This window comes from Anolis sagrei, chromosome 2 (assembly GCF_037176765.1).
Source record: "Anolis sagrei isolate rAnoSag1 chromosome 2, rAnoSag1.mat, whole genome shotgun sequence".
Classification (NCBI taxonomy): domain Eukaryota; kingdom Metazoa; phylum Chordata; class Lepidosauria; order Squamata; family Dactyloidae; genus Anolis; species Anolis sagrei.
In genome coordinates this window covers 260,303,489-260,325,712 of record NC_090022.1, presented here as the reverse complement: position 1 = coordinate 260,325,712, position 22,224 = coordinate 260,303,489, and the positions used below count along the sequence as shown (strand labels likewise).

General features: G+C 37.6%; 1 protein-coding gene across 1 annotated transcript in view; it reads left to right on the top strand.

Moving 5' to 3' along the window:
- The window catches only part of XRCC4 (X-ray repair cross complementing 4), a 110,520-nt gene that overhangs the window by 27,163 nt on the left and 61,133 nt on the right, over positions 1-22,224 (top strand). Inside the window, exons 4-6 of the mRNA XM_060761733.2 lie at positions 11,881-12,047; positions 18,583-18,735; positions 19,766-19,860. Of these exons, the coding sequence (XP_060617716.2) occupies positions 11,881-12,047; positions 18,583-18,735; positions 19,766-19,860 (415 nt within the window). The remainder of the gene's footprint in view (positions 1-11,880; positions 12,048-18,582; positions 18,736-19,765; positions 19,861-22,224) is intronic.

Below are 22,224 nucleotides of genomic sequence, written 5' to 3'. Positions count from 1 at the left end.
AATATCATGAAGGTGTTGGGCCAATCTGTGTATGAGGAAATACAATCTTTAGCTCTGGTATTTATGGTATGAAGTAATAATAATAGTTTATATGGGTTTCTCATTAGTCTTATACTGTTCTTTCCTTCTGGGATTCCCTTCCAGACTACAATTTCTGTAGTGGGTGGCTTTCACAGTGTTCAACCTTATTTCTCCTACATTTAGCAGCAACTTCCTGTCTCACATTGGGGGGGGGGGGGGGGGGAATGCCAGCTAACTTGTTGTGTTTATCAAGAGGTGTAGGTGTAAGACATCCTGTGATTATTCTGCATGTTTCATTCAATGCTATGTTCACCTGCTTTGCATGGGCAGACCTATGCCAAACAGGGCAGGCACACTCGGCAGTTGAGTAAGACAAGGCTAGGGCTGATGTTCTTACTAATTTTGGGTCTGCACCCCATGTGCTGCCAGTAAGTTTCCACAGAATGTTATTACGTGCAGCTACTTTCTGCTTGGTGTTCAAGTAGGGCTTCCTATATGCTAGTATTTATTTATTTATTTATTTACAGTTCTTATATTCCGCCCTTCTCACCCCGCAGGGGACTCAGGGCGGATTACAGTAAACACATATATGGCAAACATTCAATGCCAGTTTGACAGACAACAAATACAGACAAATACACCAAGGCTATTTAACTTTTTTCTGGCCGCCAGGGGAGCTGCTGCTTTTCATCGTCCATCAGCGACACCGATGAAGTTCTTCCGCATTCCACATTCCCCGGAGTCTTCTTTCTTTATGGCCTCATAAATTAGTTAAATTCAGCCTCCCACACTTTAAGGTGGTACCTTATTTTCCTACTTGACAGATGCAACTGTCTTTCGGGTTGCAAAGGTCGACAATGGGCTACACAATGGCTGGACACCCACTCCAGCCCGGGCTGGCCTCGAACTCATGACCTTTTGGTCAGAGTGATCTTAATACAGCTGACACTCAGCCAGCTGAGCCACAATCCCGGTGCTTCATCTAAGGTGACTCTGAGATATTTAAGATGGAAACAATGTTCAAGGTCTTGACCTTCCCAGGTGACTTTCAATTTCCTGTTGGCTTCACGATTGCGTAGGTGGAAAGCACACACTTGGTTTTGGCAGGGTTAGGCTTCAGGTGGTTATCATTGTAGTAGCTGGAGAGATCTTTCAAGGCATTAGTAAGTTGGATTTTGACACATTGGGTAGTAGCAATCACATCTGATTAGGAGTAAGTCCAATTGATTTTGAATCTCTTTATATGTAGCATTAATTATTTATCCAGAGTTATTTATGAAGAGAGATGCAGGGAATATTTTTTAAATTTTATTTATTTATTTACTCTACTTGTATCCTACCTTTCTCTACCCCAAAGGGGACTCAAGGCAGCTTTAAATATGGCAAGTATTCAGTGCCTTTGAACAACAAAGAGTTAAAATGCATTAAGTTAAAGATTTAAAATTAAAATTAAATGCACATTAAAAACATAAAAGTTCTGTTTCATCCCCCCCTTTTTTATATCAAAGATCTTAAAGCGGCTTATAAATAAAGTATAAACTGCTTTTGCGGGTGAATACAGAATTGAAACAATAAATAGTTTCCTCCAAATAATCCAAAAATTAAAATATGAGATGTTAAAATAATTAGTAACTTAGAATGCTCTTGGGTCAAATGAAAAAAAGTCATTACAGGGATGCCACCCAGACTTTGCAAAGGAACTTGAAAGTCATGCTGAAAGGAAGGCTATAACAAGATGGAGCATGGATTGTTTTTAAAGCATCATGGGAAGGTCTGTACAGTTTAGTCACGAACTGGATGGTAATAGTGGAAAGGATTGCATCATTGACCTCATTCACATGTTTTACTTCATCATTCACACAACATTTTATTTTTATTTTTTCAGTAGTGCTGATTGGACTCTGGCTTTTATGAAGCAAGAAAACTATTTCACAATACTCTTTCATACAAAAATCGGCTGAATTAATCTTTCTTAAAAAGCCTGTGGTTTTTGTTTTTTGGGGGTTTTTTTGCTGTTAGATAGATCGTGGTTCCATAAATTAGCATTCTCCTTTAATTCTAACATTTCCTAGTGTTCATTTTTGAACACAAATGTCTCACCTCAGTAAATAAATATTTGTTTAAATGCATCAGTTATCACAAACTTTAACCACTTCCATAGGACAGGAGTGAGTGTCACTATACCCAGCAAAATCCATAAAATATGACTTTAGGTTTTGATATTAAGGTCTGATTCATGTAAAATATATATTTAATATGACTAATCCCATTTTTCATGACAAACATATGTACTTCAATCTGTATTGAAGAAAAAATAGTTCAAGTTAATTCTTTGTAATGTACAGATATTGTGAATGACTGTAGATGTGGTTGATCACATTTGTCATTGCAGTAATGGAACTGTGGTAGTCATAGGGTATATTCTGCACTGTAGAATTAATGCAATTTGATACCACTTTAACGGTCATGGCTCAATGTTAGAGAAGTATATGGACTGTAGTCTTACAATGATTTTAAGTTTCTCTGTCAAAGTGTGCCGGTGCCTCACCAAACTACAACTTCTAGGATTTTGTAGTATTGAGTCATGGCAACTAAAGTGTTGTCAAACTGTTTTCATTCTATAATGCAGATATACCCTAAGACTACCACAGATGTGGCAATTCACTTACTGCTGTGAAACGGGTGATCAATCACATCTACAGACAGAAGAGCCATGCAAAACATCTGTACATTAAATACTGTTCAGGTCCAGGCAATCTAGCACATCATATCTCCTGGTATGAACCGGCTCAGGCCTTGAGATCTTCAGGAAAGGCCCTCTTCTCAGTCCCACCACCATTACAAGCTCAGTTGGTGGGAACATGAAAGAGAACCTTCTCAGTGGCAGGAATTGCATAGGATTGCAGCCTTAATATAAAAATGTATATATCCTTTTATGCATAATTCATTTAGTTAAACAGGAAAAGTACAGAACACATCTGAAGTCCATTTCACGTAGTACATATTTTTGTTATATTGCTCTTAAGCTGTTTTGAACTTGGAGGACAGCTGCAGAAATGAACATTTGTGTGTGTGCCGTATATCCAATCCAAAATACTTCTTGATGTAAGTGACTTAATACTATTATTTTCTAACTTTTGCTGAGTGCACTAGGAGTTTCCACACAATTTGTCTCAGATGTACATTTTGTATACACTAGACAAGGCTCCAATAAATAAATCAATGAAACAAGTGCCCCTCGGGTATCAACTTTGTTAATCTAGGCACATATGTAGAAATAATGAAGTCCTCACTCAGAAATGCCTAATGGCAGGACACTGTAAACATATACACTCTTCTGAAATGTACTGATTCAAAATGCCCTCAAATCTTTTATAGCGGAAGTTCATATCCATAGTCTGCAGTGGTTGATATTGTACCAAGCTTGAATTAGTCCTTTGTTTTTCATGACCATTAGCAGCTAGGTGCCGGGCAGCAGGGTCATTATTTACATAGTTACCACAAAATACCGCAATGTATTTCATTGAAATTGAACAGCAACGTCTCTGGAAACAGTGATAACGCTGGCTTACTAGCACATTGTATCCTGCCAGACTGTGACAGCATATTCTGATCTTGAAAGCTAATGGGGTCAGGCTTTCGGAAAGGAGACATGCAAGGAAACTCCTTATGACTACACAGAATGTTGTTGCTTACGTTGTAGAGCACTTTCTATTTCCTCCTGCATCTTGAGGAAAAATCAGGCATGAAACTCATCATACGGTTGTGACTGAAAACATCACCATATGTTTATCTAGTCCTTCCCCAGTCTCTCTGTAATAGATGGCAAGAGAAATGATGATTTTTCTGATTCTCTCTCACTTCACTGTAAAAGTTACTGGGGATTCTGAATGATACTACTGTAGCCTATTCTCTATGAGTGGTGAGTAGTTCGCAATCTGTGGTTCTTCATTTGTTGGAATACATTTCCCATCAACTCAAGTGATCATAGCCAGTGATTTGGGGGTTAATAAAGGTTACAGTCCAAACAAAATTGGGGGGGGGGGGTTTGAATGGTCCCAGTGTTGGCTTGAACATTTTGTGTTGTTCTATAGCAGTGGTTCTCAACCTGTGGGTCTCCAGATGTTTTGGCCTTCAACTCCCAGAAATCCTAACAGCTGGTAAACTGGCTGGGATTTCTGGGAGTTGTAGGGCAAACACCTGGGGACCCACAGGTTGAGAACCACTGCTCTATAGAATACTATTTTGGTGTGGTTGGATGGGAGCTCTGTATTCCTGATGAAAGGGATTCATACTAAGTTGTCTTTGAGAAATTGTTTCTTGTGTGGTTTAACATTTAACATAACTGCTGTAATGCGCTATACATTGGGCTACCATTATACCAATTTGCAAACCCCAATTGGTTCAAAGTGTGGCAACCAGATTGGTTATGGGAAATACACACACACACAGAGAGAGAGAGAGGGAGGGAGGGAGGGAGGGAGCTCTTGATATACACTGGGCTTTAGTTTCAGCCCCAACCCAACTCCTCAGGGATTTAAAAATCTGTAGATGCTAAAGTCCGATTATATATAATGGAATGTTAAAATGATGTTATTTATATAAAATACCAAAATAGGTTTTTTTTAGTTTCCTGTAGTTTTATGTAGTTTAGACTGATATTTTGGGTGTGGGGAAGATGTGCTTCTGCTTACTGCGACTCTGGAATGGCAATTATACTTTAAAAGGTTTGCAAAAAATAAATGGAAAGGGTATGTCCTCCTCTTGTTCTACCTCTAGGAAGGATCTCATTTGAGCCATCAGGGTAAGGGAGTCAAATCTCTGATCTCTAAGTGTCCTACGACCTCATCACACTCACCTAAAAAAGTGACTTCTGGATGGAGCCCATGCTGGCCATCAGATGATGTTGTGTGACTTCCAGCAGAGACCCCGCACTCAACCAGGATGAAAGCATTACTGCAGGCTTCCCCCACAACATGGGCGGCTTCCCGTGTTTTGCTGGCTCAAATAGACACAGCACGAGTCCTCTGCGGAAGAATGATGCTTTGAAGCCAGGTGAAGTAGGAAGCTTCACCTGGCCTTTGTGATGAGGCCCCTAGTCTAGCACTCAACCCACAACACCACTGTGTCTTCTTCAACAATATGGCCTAGCATCCTCTTCTGATGTATGTTGCAGAAAGATCCTCTGTATGTTCTTACTGTCTGAAGTATGTTGTTATTGTTCATCGTTCAGTCGCTTCCGACTCTTCGTGACCTCATGAACCAGCCCACACCAGAGCTCCCTGTCTGCTGTCACCACCCCTAGGTCCTTCAAGATCAATCCAGTCACTTCAAAGATGCCATCTATCCATCTTGCCCTTTGTTGGCGCCTCTTCCCTTTTCCTTCCATTTTCCGCAGCATAATTGTCTTCTCCAAGCTTTCCTGTCTTCTCATGATATGGCCAAAGTACTTCATCTTTGCCTCTACTATCCTTCCCTCCAATGAGCAGTCGGGCTTTATTTCCTAAAGTATGGACTGGTTGGGTCTTCTCGCGGTCCAAGGCACTCTCAGAACTTTCCTCCAACACCACAGTTCAAAAGCATCTATCTTCCTTTGCTCAGCCTTCCCTAAGGTCCAACTCTCACATGCGGATCTTCATTGCCAGTGTGAAATCTCTACTCTTTACTATTTTATTGAGATTGGTTATTGCTCTCCTCCCAAGAAGTAAGCGTGATTTCCTGGCTGTAGTCTGCATCTGCAGTAATCTTTGCACCTAGAAATACAAAGTCTGTCACTGCCTCCACGTTTTCTCCCTCTATTTCCCAGTTATCAATAATTCTTGTTGCCATAATCTTGTTTTTTTTATGTTTAGCTGCAACCCAGCTTTTGCGCTTTCTTCTTTCACCTTGATTAGAAGGCTCCTCAGCTCCTCCTTGCTTTTGGCCATCAAAGTGCTATCATCTGCATATCTAAGGTTGTTACTTATCTTTGTTTCTTATCATGCCAATTTTTGTCTGAAATTTACCTCCAATGTTTCTAATTTTCTGGAAGAGGTCTCTTGTCCTTCCTATTCTGTTGTCGTCTTCCACTTCCATGTATTGCTTGTTTAAAAATAGCTCCTTATCTCTTCTGGCTAACCTCTGGAATTGTGCATTTAACTGGGCATATCTCTCCTTATCCCTGTTTCCTTTTGCTTTCCTCCTTTCTTGGGCTACTTCCAGCGTTTCAGCAGACAACCATTTTGCCTTCTTGGTTTTCTTTTTCTTTGGGGCGTACTTAGTTGCCGCCTCCTGAACAATGTCGCGGACTTCTGCCCATAGTTCTTCTGGGATTCTATTTACTAAATCTAGTCCTTTATATCTGTTCTTCACTCCCACTGCATATTCGCTAGAAATGTTAGTGAGATCATATCTAACTGGTCTGTGTGTTTTCCCTGATCTCTTTAGTTTTATTCTAAATTGAGCAATAAGTTTGTGATCTAAAGTATAGTTGTTCAAAATGACAAAGCTGATAAAATACACCTCTGTGCTTTAATCCAGTTTTCATTCTTGTCTTTTGAATGCTATGTGGGGACAATTTGTACTTTGGTATTTAGGGCTTACCTTCCTTTTTAAATCTCTTCTGCTAAGGCCATAGGAAGTTCAGGAGCTTTCATTTCAGTTTTTGCCTAGCTGAAGTTTGTAATTTGTCCAAACAATAAGGTTTATTTATGTTAGCTTGTTTCAAATTAACCATAGTTATCTTGAAGCATGTTTTGATAATGTAATAAAATGATGGATGATGCGAAAGTCAAAGGTGAAAAATTCCATCGAATCACTTGTACATAACATTTTGCATGGTTTTTAATAACCATATTTAAGTATTGGCAGTAGTGTCTCAAAGGAATGTAATCAAAACAGAAGAAATATTTTGAATACTCTTTCCTTTAAGACATTACTGACTTCACCTAAGGAGAAAAAACATACCTGCTAACTTTAAATCCTGAAATGGCAACAAACTGAAATACTTCTTAATAAAGTAAAACAGTGGCGTAATAAGAGAACTACTAAATGCAGGAACTGCAATCCAAAGGTAAGCCTTGCTGCAGTATAACCAAAAAAAGGTTTAGTTTTATAGACAATTAGTAAGTGATTTACTAGTCAGTTTTAACTGGGTTTCATTTCAGTCAAGTTTTAACTGGGTTTCACTTCAGTCAAGTTTTACTAGTAGTAGCAAACACACAAAAAATAGCCTATAATTTTTCGAAAGGAAATAATGTTATTACTCATGCTGGAAAATAGTTTGTAGTACTCAGTTTTGGAGAGTGTATATTTTGTCTCAGTCTAGGCATTATCTCATGCTTATTCATATTCACGGGGGTATACATTGACTTTCCAAACTAGAAACCAAAATTCAAAAGGGAAATAGCTCCCTCCTTTATTGTTGATACTTTAACTTTCTGATTACTTGTATATCCAAGAGCAGTTAGGCTTAAATTACTAGACACAACTACCATATTAATTTCAAGGGTATGTTTAAGAGGCACTTTATATAGTTTTCATTACTTCTCAGCCTAAAAGGTCAACACCTGAAAGGGAAGTCATTTTCAAGACTTGTTCTCTGCATACCTGACATTTATTGTGCTAGACATTTCAGTTGTGTTTTATTCAAGCTATTTTTCATATATAAAAAAGCCAGTCTGGCTTATAAATATGATCAATTGAAAAGCAGCTTTAACATGCTTCTGTAAATGCAGGTACTGGCTATTTTAAACAATTAAATATTACTTTTGTCAACTGTAATGTGCTTTAACAGTAAATTACAAGCTTGATAACATATGTAAATCTGTATTCATATGTCCCTACAATTCCATTTAGGACGGTTACATTTATCAGTAGGTAGTTAAATATTCATGATTGACTGTTTATGATTTGGCAAGTGTGAGTTGAGTTTCTATTATGAAAACTAGTTAATCTGCTCAAATCAAAGTAATCACAGTCCTATCAAATGAGTCATGAAATAAAAAAAATCTGTTTTTGCATTTAAAAAAATATGTAGGGTTTCCCATTAAACCAGGTACTCTAGTACTATTCAGAACATAAGCCAACAACTTTACTCCATGGAAGTGGTACTTTACTCCATGGAAGTGATACTTTACTCCATGGAAGTGGCTGCATTTTTGTCCAGTCAGCAACATCTAGAATAGAATAGCTTTATTGTCTTTGTACATTCAGTTGTGTCCAGTCTGAGGTCCTGCGATTTTTTGTGGAGATGGTGTAACTGCAGATGCATATTCACCTGCCACTTCTGACATTGGTGGCTTTACACATTTGGTCAATCAGTATGGATTTCTGCATGTATGGTACACAAGGCTGATTCAAGATATTGACCACAGTGTCCTGCTTGAAGAGAAGTCTTTATGCATATTGCTAACACACTTTATAATGTTTTGATTGGCCACAATCAAAGTATGTTGCAGAAGTACAGTATAGGTGAGAACATTTGAGAATCATACATCAGGGGAACCACTGACTGCATAGGGAAGCTGATGAAGAAACACAACCTACAAACCAACTAAGAAAATTCAACAAATGCTAGGTTCAGCAAAGGATAACCCCTGCAGGAATCTACTGTATATCATGCAGCTGTGGACAAGTCTACATAGAGACCACCAAATGCAGCGCCCAGACAAAAATAAAAGAACATGAAAGGCACTGCAGATTAATTCAACTAGAGAAGTCAGCTATAGCAGAGCACTCGATGAACCAACCTGGACACAGAATATTATTTCAGAACACAGAAATGCTGGACCACTCTTGCAACCATCATATCAGACTACACAGAAAAGCCCTAGAAATCCGCAAACATGTGGACAATTTCAACAGAAAGGAGGAAACATGAAAATGAACAAAATCTGGGTACTGGTATTAAAAAAACATGAGACAGCACCACACAGAAACAGAGGAATTCCAGTCCTCTGAAATCAAGTGCCAGTTAACACTTCTGAGACAAAGGATGCCTCCAGGCACAGGAGCCAGGCTACCTCTGCAAATACCCTCACTAACTGACTTTGCAGCTGCAAGGCTAATCAACGCTAATCAAGCTTGCTAATTACAACATTCACACTTGCTTCAAATAGACAAGGGTTCTTTCTACCATCCTGGACATTCCACAGATATATATACACTTCACTTGCCTCACCTCTAACAGAGCTCTGAGGATGCCAACCACAGATACACATGAAACGCCAGGAGATAATACAACTGGAACATGCCCAAAAAAGTCACAGCAAGCCAGTGATCCTGGCCATGAGAGCCTTCAGCAACACATTGTAACAATTATTTTAGGTACTAAGAACTATATTTGTTTGTTTTTATTGACTTCGTCAAAAGAAAGCTACTTTTGCTTTTCCACGTTCATCAGTGTATTTTGTAATACTGTGGCTTTGCCACACCCAGAAGTGGCATGGTTACTATTGAACATTATTGTCCCTGGGGAGAGTGATGACACAATTTATTAAAATCACAACTGCTTACTGATTAACTTAGCAAATAAAATGGCATTATTTTTCCAGATGGCTATTTTGTCAAAATAAGTTTTCCATTGTGTAAAGGTCAAGTAGGAATACGTAAAAACTGACCTTCAGTTCAGAGGATATTACTTTTTAAAAAACTTTTTAAAATATAAGATTTACTTAACTGTCAATTTGATGGTACAGAAACATGCTTTATATTTTGTTATTTGAATAATATTTAGTTTGAATGCCTCATATAGGAAAGTATTTGGGGCAATGGATATTAAGCAAATAAGCTAGGATCCAGATGTGTTAGCAACTGATGAAAATATAAGAACATAACATTACAAAACAAAACAAAAATCTTCTGCATGTAAGTGTAGAAGGCCACCCTATTTTTCATTCCCAAGTAGATGCAAGCAAGCTAGAAAGAGTAAGTAAACATATTTTAAAAAGGTCTCAATAATGCATTTCAAGAAGCAATGCTTTTTCTTTCTAGTTTGAGAATGATTGAAAACTTGAGCTTAACAGAGAAATGTTATATACAGTATGTAGACAATTGAGACGTTTCCTTCCCTGTTGTAGAATTCTAACTTTTCCTAGTTCCTTTCCCAAAGAACTATTTTTTGTTCCCACTCCCCGCCCGACTAGGACAAAACCCATTTCATTAACTTCTGCAGATTTCTGAAATCTCTACAGATCAATTCACATCTTCCTGTTGGCCTCCAGCTGCATGCATCTATCAACTTTTGTGTCATGTGCAGATGTAATTAGTGGATGACTTCTCCTTTCAGATGAAGACATAAAACATTTTGCAAGGAAGTGACACCAAGCTTTTGGAAGTACTTCAAATACACCACTTATACTTTTGCACCCAATCAGTGAAAAATGCCCTTCAATATGAATTGTCTTATTTGTTTTACTAGTTATACCAAAGAGAAAGACTGGTATCCCTTGTCTATAACGCTTGAGACCAGAAGTGTTCCAAAGAGATTTTCATGTATACATTTTCTTTAAAATAATCTTATTGAAAGAATAAGATAGTATTTTTAAAGTATTAAAATCAAGGGAAGGGTAGAGGGTTGGATACGCTCCAAAAACAGAAGAGTGAAAATGGAAAAAAATAAGAAAAGAAGAAGGAGTCTGATTGGGGGGGGGGGGGGGGGAGAGAAAAATAGAATTGACTTCCAATCTTCTCCTTGGATGCTTCTAATGTCATTTTTTCCAATTGTTGCATTACTGCTATTCCTCTTCATGTCTCTTCCTCTGAGGAACAGATTTTGTTTCAATGAGTGATCTCTTCTATCCAATTCATTTTTTCTTGTTTCATAAAATGCATCAATGCTGACCAATCTGTTTCATTTTTTTTCTGTGTGTCTTGAGTAATTGTGTTAATATGTTCATTTTCATTATTTCTGTCACTTTTTAGTATCCATTGGTCCATTGTTGGTAGTTCTTTTGATTTCCATTTTTGGGCATATGTTATTCTAGCAGGGCCTTCCTGGTGGTGGCCCCCCGCCTGTGGAATTCACTTCCCGGGGAAATGAGGTCATCATCATCCTCACCTTTAGAAAGAAGATAAAAACATGGATGTGGGGCCAGGTCTTCGGGTAATTAGGTGGAAATGACAATTGACAATGTTGAAAATGTCTTGGAAATGGATTATGGATAAGTTAAATGGAATTCTCATTCATAGTATATGGCTAGATAAATGACCACCAGACTGGTAATAGCTCAGTGGACTGTAAGTATATTGTTTTAATGTTTAAAGTTTTAATGCTTCTAACTATTATAATTATTGCTGTTTTGTATTTTATTATGCGGCATTGAATTGTTGCCAATTGGAAGCCGCCCTGAGTCCCCCCAGGGGTTGAGAAGGGCGGAGTAAAAGTATTCGAAATAAATAAATAAATAGCCACCGTTGTTAGATACTGGAGTATTTTGTCATCATTTTTCTCTGTTTTGAAGTCTTTAATTCGAAGTAGAAAATATTCGAGTTTGAATTGATTTTTTTTAGTTTTCTCATATATTTCCTCCCCCCCCCCTCTATATATAGCTTTCTTTCATGACCATCACATATGATAAAATGTTCCGGTACTCTCTTCACATTTCCAGCATTTATCTTCAGTATTTTGATAACATTTTTGGAGTTTTTGAGGTGTTAGGTACCATTGGCACCTAAGTTTATATTCCTTGAACTATCAGAAAGCAAAGTGTGTCACTATCTCAGCTATCATGTGGAAAATTTTGGATTTCAGAATTCTGGATAGGGAATGCTCAATGTGTACTTATATTGGGATATCCTTTATAGAATGAAAATCGCATGTTTCTGATTAAAAATTCATCTTCCTTTTCCAACCAAATAATTTGTTTTTCTTTGTTTTAGTTTAGACTTGGCTCATTGACGCTACAAAGAATCCCAAGCCCAACTGAAGTCATCAGCAAGCTGATTAGCTATTGCCTAGACTTCATTGTAGGACTCCATGCCAAAAATGAGCACCTTCAAAAAGAGAATGAGATACTTCTAAATGATCTGAATGATGTGCAGGGCCAGTAAGTTCAAAGATATAACTTTGATAAGATATTTTCCTCCTGACTTTTATCCTTGTATTGATACCTGCAAGCTTCATGCCTTGCAAAAGTAATGGTAACAATGTAATATAATTGTTACATATTATATCTGTTTATATGACTGTTGAAGTATTCATGTTGATTTACAAAAGGCATATAAATGCTATATTAAATGTGCTTGGCGTTATTTTGTCGGATTTTGGAATATGCCATAAATGTCTTAGGGGTCACATGCAAAGAAACTTCATGGGTATAGTTATTTTTTTCAATAGGATTGAATGTTCTCAATGTGTTAATCATACTCGACACACCAATATTTCCTGCTATTAATATAGTGTAGGAGTGGGCATCTGGTATGGTTAGTGGGCCAGTTTGGGCACTGTTAAATCAATCCTATATGGTATGAAGCATCACTTCTGATGGTGACCAAGAGTAGTTTTCTGAGCAACCAAAAATTACTTCTGGCCACTGTATTGTCGAAGGCTTTCATGCAGCTGTGGACAAGTCTACATAGGGACCACCAAACGCAGCGCCCAAACACGAATCAAGGAACATGAAAGGCACTGCAGACTACTTCAAACCAGAGAGGTCAGCCATAGCAGAGCACCTGATGAACCAACCTGGACACAGCATATTATTTGAGAACACAGAAATGCTGGACCACTCTAACAACCACCATGTCAGACTACACAGAGAAGCCATTGAAATCCACAAGCATGTGGACAATGTCAACAGAAAGGAGAAAACCATGAAAATGAACAAAATCTGGCTACCAGTATTAAAAAAACTCTAAAATTACAACAGCAAAACAACAGAGAGGAAACAATCTGGGACATCTAATCACCTCTCAACAAAAGATTGCCCCAGGCACTGCCAGGCCATCAAATGCTAATCAAGGTGGTCAGTTGAAACATTCAAACCTAGCTCCAGCAGACAAGAGTCCATTGTCCCACCCTGGTCATTCCACAGATATATAAACCCTTTTTCCTAGTTCCAACAGACCTCACTACCTCTGAGGATGCTTGCCATAGATGCAGGCAAAACGTCAGGAAAGAATGCCTCTAGAACATGGCCATATAGCCCGAAAAAACCTACAGCAACCCACTTCTGGCCACATTTGGAGAATTTCCAGCCAATGCCCAGTTTTATACTCCAGGGTAGTTTTCAACTAAAGTTTAGAGGCAGGGCCTCTAAGGATATCAGACACCACAGAGGGTCCCCAAAGACTATGTATGGCTTGTGGAATGCAATGTTTCCATCCCCATATAACACAACATATGTACCTGATAAATAGACAATAGACATCTCCCCTTACATGTAGTTCAGTAATAAAAATCCTTTTCATATATGTTTTGGTATTCATCAACAAAAGTGATGGAAATGTTTTTTTAAAATAATACGAGTGTCAATTAGTATGACAACTAAGTTGAAAAATACATTATAGATGTAATATTTAAATATTATTTAAAATGCCCTCTTCGCTTTAAACGGATTATGTTTTAATCTTCAAAAAGGAGGAAGCTATCTAATTTTTGTTAGTGGAATCTTTGTGTGGCATTTCTCTGTGCTAAATTTGTCATTTGCTGATATTAGCATAATCACTTTTAGTAATGATAAAAGCAGAATTACACCTGGTTTATTTTCCCCCCAGTGCAATCCTATATGAGTTTACTTAAAAGCAAATTCCACTGAATTAAATAGCAGTTACTTACAGATATGTGGGTTTCAGCTAAATGGTTATAATTCAAAGGTTTCCAGGCGCCTTCTTACTGAATGGAATGATGGATGTGTGTTTTCCAAATGACAGTGTCCCATGGCTAGTGCATGAGCAGAACTGATGTATTTGAACCCTGCAGGAACAGCACAGAAAAGGTTGCAAGAATCAGCTTATCCCAACTTTCTGAAACATTTGTTTTAATTTGCTTTTCTAACAAACTGTGCACAGATATATCTTTGTGTATTAATTTATATATTTTAACATTTCTAACTGACCTCAACATAACAGTATTTTTGATGTATACATGAAAATCTCTTGGTAATTGATTAGTATATATGATCTTGCTTTTAAGAGCTATTCAGCTGATCTATATGGTAATAATACCCAGGCATTTGCATTTAAATTAGATGAATTACTTATCAGGTAACATATCCACAAAGCATATTAGGGGAGACTAAGTTAGTAATTCTTAAAATAATGATATGATTTGTTTATTAAATATATAAATCTTTTAAAACCTATATTTGGTGATATTTTAACATTTCCTAATATTCTAAAGGGACAAAATTGGTCCAAAATGTATGTTCAATACAACTGGTCTTTATAGTTTATAATAAAAGAAGCATTTTGAAATGTTTTGTAGGTCATGGCCTAGAATTTACAAAGAGTGTTGAATTCCAAGAACAGCTTTCTTCATTTCTGTAAACTGGAATGGTTAGTACTCATGGAAAGCTTCTTTTTGATGACTTCAGGTCCAGTAGCAAACTGTGCAACTCTTTTTGGACTTTCTTTGGATTCATTATCTTAGCCAGGATTTTGATTGGGGGGGGGGGGGACTGAGTTTGATTTCGGGGTGGGGCTGACTCTGAGTGAGAGAGGATCTACCCTAGCAAACCTTTTGTATCGTTATCCCAATACCCCCATCCATATGGGATATATTGAGCATGGTGATCAGATCATGAGATGAATAAACATATCAGTTTAAACAATGTACCAGTAAGGCCTTCTCGTGGACCACCCTGAGAATTTTGGGGGGTGGTATGGGACTGTTAGTACTGTTGTTTTTTATGCCTTTCGACCAGTGGTTCTCAACCTGTGGGTCCCCAGGTGTTTTGGCCTTCAACTTTCAGAAATCTCAGCCAGTTTACCAGATTTCTGGCAGTTGAAGGCCAAAACATCTGGGGACCCACGGGTTGAGAACCACTACTTTAGATAAAGAAGTACAGAATTACTGTTTAAAGGCTGTTACATGTCAGAATTATATGTTTTTTAGAAGTCATAAAAGTTTGCCAGTAGCTTGCTAACATTAAAATTCTTTGGTGCTTTTGAGAAATGATTGCACTTTTTGGCTGTTTGCTAATAATTTGTTTTTTCAGTTGCTGAGACAAGATGGTTCAAAGCAAATTTAGCCTTTTTGCGTCTTTATCACCTGAAGGTGGCCATTATCTCCAGATAGTCCAATATCATATTGCTCTTACTGATTCTTATAAGAGTTTGTTCCTATGATTGCTTGAACTTGTTTCTACAATTTGGTGTGTGCCATATCAATATTTTATAATAATATAAAAGGCACAATAGCCATGGATTTTAGTTGTATGTTAGCTATGCTACAATTGTAGACACATTTTATATACTAGCGGTACCTGCCACACGTTGCTGTGGTCAACCTTCACTCCCTCTTTCTCTCCTCTTTTCTTTCTCTCCTTCCTTCTCTTCCTTCCTTCCTTCCTTCCTTCCTTCTTTCCTTTCCTTTTTTTCTTTCATTTTCTGCTTTCTTCTCTTCCTCTTCCCTTCCTTTGCCCCCCTTTTTCTTTCCCTTCCTCTTTTTCCCCTTTCTTCTTTCTCTGCCTATGCTTGGACTGCAATTCCCAGCAGTCTTCCTGATCTATCTATCTATCTATCTATCTATCTATCTATCTATCTATCTCTAATCTATCTCTCTGGAGGATTGCTGGGAGCTGCAGTCCAGGAATAGGAAATTGGAAATATGCAAGGATTGGGATGCTCTCAAATCAATCCAAGGAGAAGAAAGCTTGCAGCTTGAAAGCAGTGCATTTGGATCATCCTCCTCTCCTAAAGGGCCTGGTTTAGGGGATGTTGGGAGCTGTCGTCTGGAAGAGAGTGTGGATATGCTGTTGTGTGTTTTGTTTGCTGGGGGAGTTGTTTTTGCGTATGCACTATAGTGTCTTTTTGCTTTTTTGGCCTTTTAAGTCCCTTCTGTTGTGTTTTTCAGTGTTTTTATGAGTGATGGTTACTCGTTGGCCTGATAGGTTTATTATGTCCAAATTATGTCAAATCATCCAGTGGTTTTTGAGTTATGTTAATCCCACAAATGAACATTACATTTGTATTATATAGATTGCTTGGGGTTTGTATCATTACCCCCTGCAGATATCAGATCGGCCCCCTGCCTGCTGGCGTTTCGGAGGAAAGTGAAGACCTGGCTGTTCGAACAAGCATTTGATTAAACAGTGTAATTGAACATAGGAATACAGAATAATGGATGATGAGACTGGATTCTGATTTTACTGTTGAGGCACTAATGATTGTTATACGGATGTTTAATGATTTATGTTACAATTGTTTTTAATTGCCCTATACTTGTCTCATGATGTTTTGTATTGATGTTGTGCACCGCTTTGAGTCGCCTGAGGGATGAGAAAAGCGGTATATAAATAAAGTAAGTAAATAAATAAATAAATAAAATGTTTTATCTATTGATAGTGGTTACCGTATATGTTTCCCCCCCCCCCCCCCCAGTATTGGACTATAATTATTTTTAGTTACAGTAATGATATGCATGTTGAAATCAACTTGGAATTTAAGTCAGAGGAATACAAATATGAACAATGCATCGAGAGATGTTCATATATTACATAGCTCCCCTTTCTCAAGACCTCATAAGCAATACAACACTTCTACCTACTCAGCACAGCCATTTCTATGTTACTAGAGTAAGTATGTGTGTGTGGGGGCGGGGGGGGGGGGGGAGGAGGAAGAGAATGTCCCCAGATATTTTTATAGGTAGGTGTGCTGCAAGAGTGACATTTGCAGACATATTCCAAAGATTCACAGAGTCATTTGTAGATGCCTGTTGTTGTATGTCCAGCTACACGGAAATGGCTGGATGTGTCCCTGAGACACCCTCAACCCCCCCAACCCCTAAACCACTTGGGCAGGATGCCAACCATAATTTAAAAACACATTCGGATCTGCAAAAATCCAATATTTTATAAGATAAAATTAGTATGCTCTTCTACATTAATCCAGGAGGCAGCTATCATTAGATACACCCATTTCATTTATCATATGCTACCTGTGTTATATACTGAATGGTTAGCTTGTGTGACCAGTTTGTTTCTAAAATGGGGTACTGGTGTCCAGTTACGCAGAATATCAGCATTTGCTAACACAAACAGAGTTTTGAATGTAAGCAAAGTTGAGATATTTTAAATAGTGCCCGGTTTAGCTTGAAGAAGGTTAATTAAAATTGAATCAAAGAAGTGACTGTATTTAAGTAGAAGTGTAAATGAGCCTTAAGCTTATTTACAGTTTTTTGTACTGTTTTTAGAACTGGGATGCTGAAGAAATCTTTTTATTGAAACAGTCGACTTATTTATGGATAGGAACTAACTTAAGTTGTTTGATTCCCTTATAACTCATTCCCTCACTTTTAATGACTCTTACGGTTTTTTACACCATAATAGAGAAACTCTTTAGCAGTGGTGTAAGTAACTTCTCATCTTAAACTTACAGTTTTAACTACAGCCATACCAGTATTTCCATTAACAAAGCCCCTGATAATGCAGGTTCTCTTTACAAAGTGTTTTTACATCTGTCCAGTCTGTCCTTTTCTCCCTCATCCTCTGTTGGGATGGAGGTTTTTTAACATTGTGAGCATGGCAAAGGAGAGAGGGAGAAGCAAAATTGTTGCTGTTGACTGTAGTAACATTTCTGTAGTAAACATTGTAAGGAAAGTTGAGCTGCGAAAGAGTGGGAGTCTATTTTACTCTCCCTATAACAAGCAAGATAAGCAGAAGCGAATTCTAGAATCCCTTACTTGAGTGAACAACAGAATAGTGAAGAAAAGAGAAGAGCAGATAAGCCTGCCTCACCAGCTGCTCCCAACATGTTAAAGACCTTTAGATCTTTTAAGTTTTATCATAAAAGAAGCCTTGAAGTAGTCTCTAGAAAATTCAATTTTTTTTCTTCTATTTATACAAGGCTGTGCAACCTGGCTACGTTTACATGTGTATATTTTTGGTTTTGGGTGAACAGTTTGCTAACTGCTTTTCTTTTTAGTGGTGCAGGAACCCACCCTATTCTTTTTATGTTATTTTTTGTTGAGGCTGTCTTCAAATCATCTTTAGGATTTAGGGAGTGTGATTTTAGGGATCTTCAGCAAAGAAGGGGTGGCTATCTGCTAGTGGTACCTATTCCTCTGGCTGACAAGCATTAGTGGATGCAATCATATACAGCCTTTAGGCTTTTCAAATAAACCGTTTTAAAGATTGCTCTTATGAAGGTTTCAACATATAAGGTTCGACAACCTATTTAAAAGACTTCCACATTTTCCCACTGGTATTGATTATGTGTATAAGTGATTAACACCAACAGAAGAGACATCCTAACAAATTCATTTTTCTTGGATTGTAGTAATTGACATACATACCGAACTTGAGTCATAAATAAATAAATGTTTATGTGCTTTATGCTGTATTGGACATTTTTATTTAGGTTGCTAAACAATGTGTTTTTTTGGAGACCTTGCCTTATTTTTATTTTAAAATGTTTTTAAAGGTTACAAAAATGTGTTGAAGCTAAAGAAGAACTAGAGACTGAGCTGTATAAAAGGTTTATCCTGGTCCTGAACGAAAAGAAAGCAAAGATAAGGAACTTACAGAAATGTTTAAAGGAGTCTGAGGAAACAGCAGTAAAAGCCACACAAGCAAGGTACTGTATATTATTTTCCTTGTATTTCAAGATTTTTGCTTAAAATAGGTATAGGCAAATTATTTCTTTGATAATCGACACAACTTTAATCGAGTATTCTTGAACTGAAATATTATGTTGTGTTCTAAAGAACAGATAGCTTTAACCATTCTGCACTTTAATCTCTTCAATTCTACTTAAATAATAAAGTATGGAATTGGAAAGGACTTCAGGTTGGACGAAACTGATGCAGCCTATTTTAACACTCCTTTTTAAATAGTATTTGAAGGTTAAAGTTTACATTTGTCACTCTGAGGAAACTAACAATGTCCTAGAAAATTAGAAGATTTGCTTTTGGAGTTCAGGCCCCAAAACAGGGTTATGCACTGATCACTTGTGGAAAATGTCAGCAATGGAACCACATTCATTTAAGATTTTTTTAAAAAAAACAAGAGATGAAGCTAAAGGAGAGAAACAAGAGAGAGGAAACAAAATGAAAATACATATGCAAAATTAAAAATTGGATCTTACATTGCAAGTTAGAGCAGCAACTCAGACTAGTTCTGAAAGAGCAAATGGGTTGAAGGACTTGGCCAAATCTTCCCTCTGACTTTATTGTCTCTAAAGTCCACTGTACATGGACACTGTCTTTTCCTGATATTACATTTTCTCAGTCCTCTACATCACTCTGTATCACTGCCCACCAATTTAATAGTGTCCCACAGACTCTTGGAAATATTCTGGAAGAAGAAGGGTATGAAAATCAGATTCTATCAACTCCATTATAAATTTTCAATTTGGATCAATATTGCATTTCACAAACTTTTTTTGGAAATATAACTTTCATTACTGTGACCTAAAATATAAAGCAATGGTCATTCAAAAGTGGCATAAATCTGTTTTTCATCACATAAATGCTGGCCAGTTTTGCTATCTTTTATGTGTACTGTACTGTGTGTTCTACATAATCAAAATGCTGATGCATCTATTTGTAAAAAATATATAAAACTATAATATTATCTGAGTAGAACATGCTTTAATATTGTTGTAGGGTTGTACCGGAAAGTAAAGCTGAAGAAGAAGATTATGAAGGCAGCACTGATGAAGAAAGTGAAAATTTGGTAGAGCCTTCCACATCAGCACCTGGTAGGATAAACCAAGTTGTTTCATATCATTACAATTCTTGCCCATTTAATAGGAATGCTACATCATGAATCACAAACTATCAGGCTTACTTAATATCAAATGAGTGTGGAAATGTACAATAACATTATTTCTGAAAACCTTCATTTGGAGAAAGTATAGTAATATAAAGGCCATCAAATTAGGACAAAAAACCAACAACTTATATCCCCATACCAAAAGGGAAATGTTAAAGAATACTCAAACTTTCGTTCAGTGGCACTTCTTTCAGATGCCAATAAGATAATGCTCAAGATCCTGCAAAGTAGACTCCAGCAATACATGGAGTGAGAGTTGCTAGATGTACAAATTAGGTTTAGAAAAGGCAGAGGAATGAGATCAAATTGCCAATACCCGTTCGATAATGGAGGAAGGCAGGGTGTTCCAGAAATATATCTATTTATGTTTTATTCACCTTGTCTGTCTCCTGAGGAATCTGTATAACGGCCAAGTAGCAATAAGCACAGACCATGGAACAACCGACTGATTCAAGATTGGGAAAGGATTACGGCAGGATTGAATACTCTCACCCTACCTATTCAACTTGTATGCAGAACATTCAACATGCAGGGCTTAATGAATCCAAGGCTGGAGTTAAAATTGCTGGAACAAACATTAACAATTTTAGATATGAAGATGATACCACTTTGATGGCTGAAAGTGGTGAGGAGGTGAGGGGCCTTATAACCAAGGTGAAAGAAGATAGTGCAAAAGCTGGGTTGCAGTTAAATATCAAAAATACCAATATTATGGCAACCAGACTGATTGATAATTGGCAAATACAGGGAGAAAACAAGGAGGCAGTGAAGACTTTGTATTTCTAGGTGCAAAGATTACTTCAGATGTGGACTTTGGCTAGGAAATCAAAAGACGTTTCCTTCTTGGGAAGAGAGCAATGATCAATCTCAATAAAATAGTGAAGAGTAGAGACATCACACTGGCAGTGAAGGCCCGCGTATTTAGAGCAATGGTATTCCCCATAGTAACCTATGGATGCAAGAGCTGGACCATATGGAAGGCTGAGCAAAGGAAGATAGACACTTTTGAACTGTGGTGTTGGAGGAAAATTCTGTGAGTGCCTTGGACTACAAGAAGATCAAACCAGTCCATACACCAGGAAATAAAGCCCGACTGCTCACTGGAGGGAAGGATATTAGAGGCAAAGATGAAATACTTTGGCCACATAATGAGAAGACAGGAAAGCTTAGAGAAGATACTGATGCTGGGGGAAATGGAAGGAAAAAGAAAGAGGGGCCAACCAGGGCAAGATGGATGGATGGATGTTATCCTTGAAGTGACTGATTTGACTTTGAAGGAGCTGGGGGTGGCGACAGCCGACAGGAAGCTCTGAAGTGGGCTGGTCCATGAGGTCACGAAGAGTCAGAAGCAACTGAACGAATCAATATCAACATAGTAATGTTAGGATCCAGATGCAGTTCTATTATTTTCAAAATGCTATTTTTAATAGTTAGCTTGTTTATTGTATGTTATTTTTGTATTTGTATGGTTCGTAGTTGAATTATATGCTTTACTCTAATTCTTCTGATATGCATTGCTTTCACAGCATTTGCTGAAGGCAATTCATGAATTTCCTTAATCAAATAAATACGATCATAGTTTAGGAATGAGGAATAGGCTGCAGCCTTGTTTTCCCTTAGTCTCATGCTATTTAGCAGACATCACCATTTGTTTTAATCAAATCTGTGAATAATCAAGTATGTAAAAGTCAAACCCACAAATGTAAGGGTTAGGTTAATTAATTTATCATTTGGATACTGCAAACTGTCTCAAGCAGCACTTATCAAGTCACATTTACTTATCTCAGACAAAGGGTCATCTGAGTGTTGAAAGTTTCTCATCTGGCCTTCTCAGGCCCTTTCCAAACAGCTGAATAAAATACCATATTATCTGCTTTGAACTAGCATATGTGGCAGTGTAGACTTAGATAACCCAGTTCAAAGCAGATATTGTGGGATTTTCTGCCTTGATATTCTGGGTTATATGGCTGTGAGGAGGGGCCCATAGAAACCTGTTATATACCCAGGTAGGGTTTTGTATGTAAAGGAAATCTCATTTGCAGCCTGACAATATTTTACTTCTAAAGGACTTCTAGTTTGAAGGTTCAAAGGTTATTGCAAGCAAAGAAATGAGCTCTTGTGGGTTGCAGTCCAGGCAGCTGTTGCACTGTTCTTTATTTGTAACACATGCATAGAATTGAACTGAGCTTTGCATGGTACTGTACTAGTACAAATTGGTAAGATTCTTGCTCCACCATCCTTGCTATAGCTCTTTTTCTTGCTCTGAACTTAACCCACAACTGAAATACAA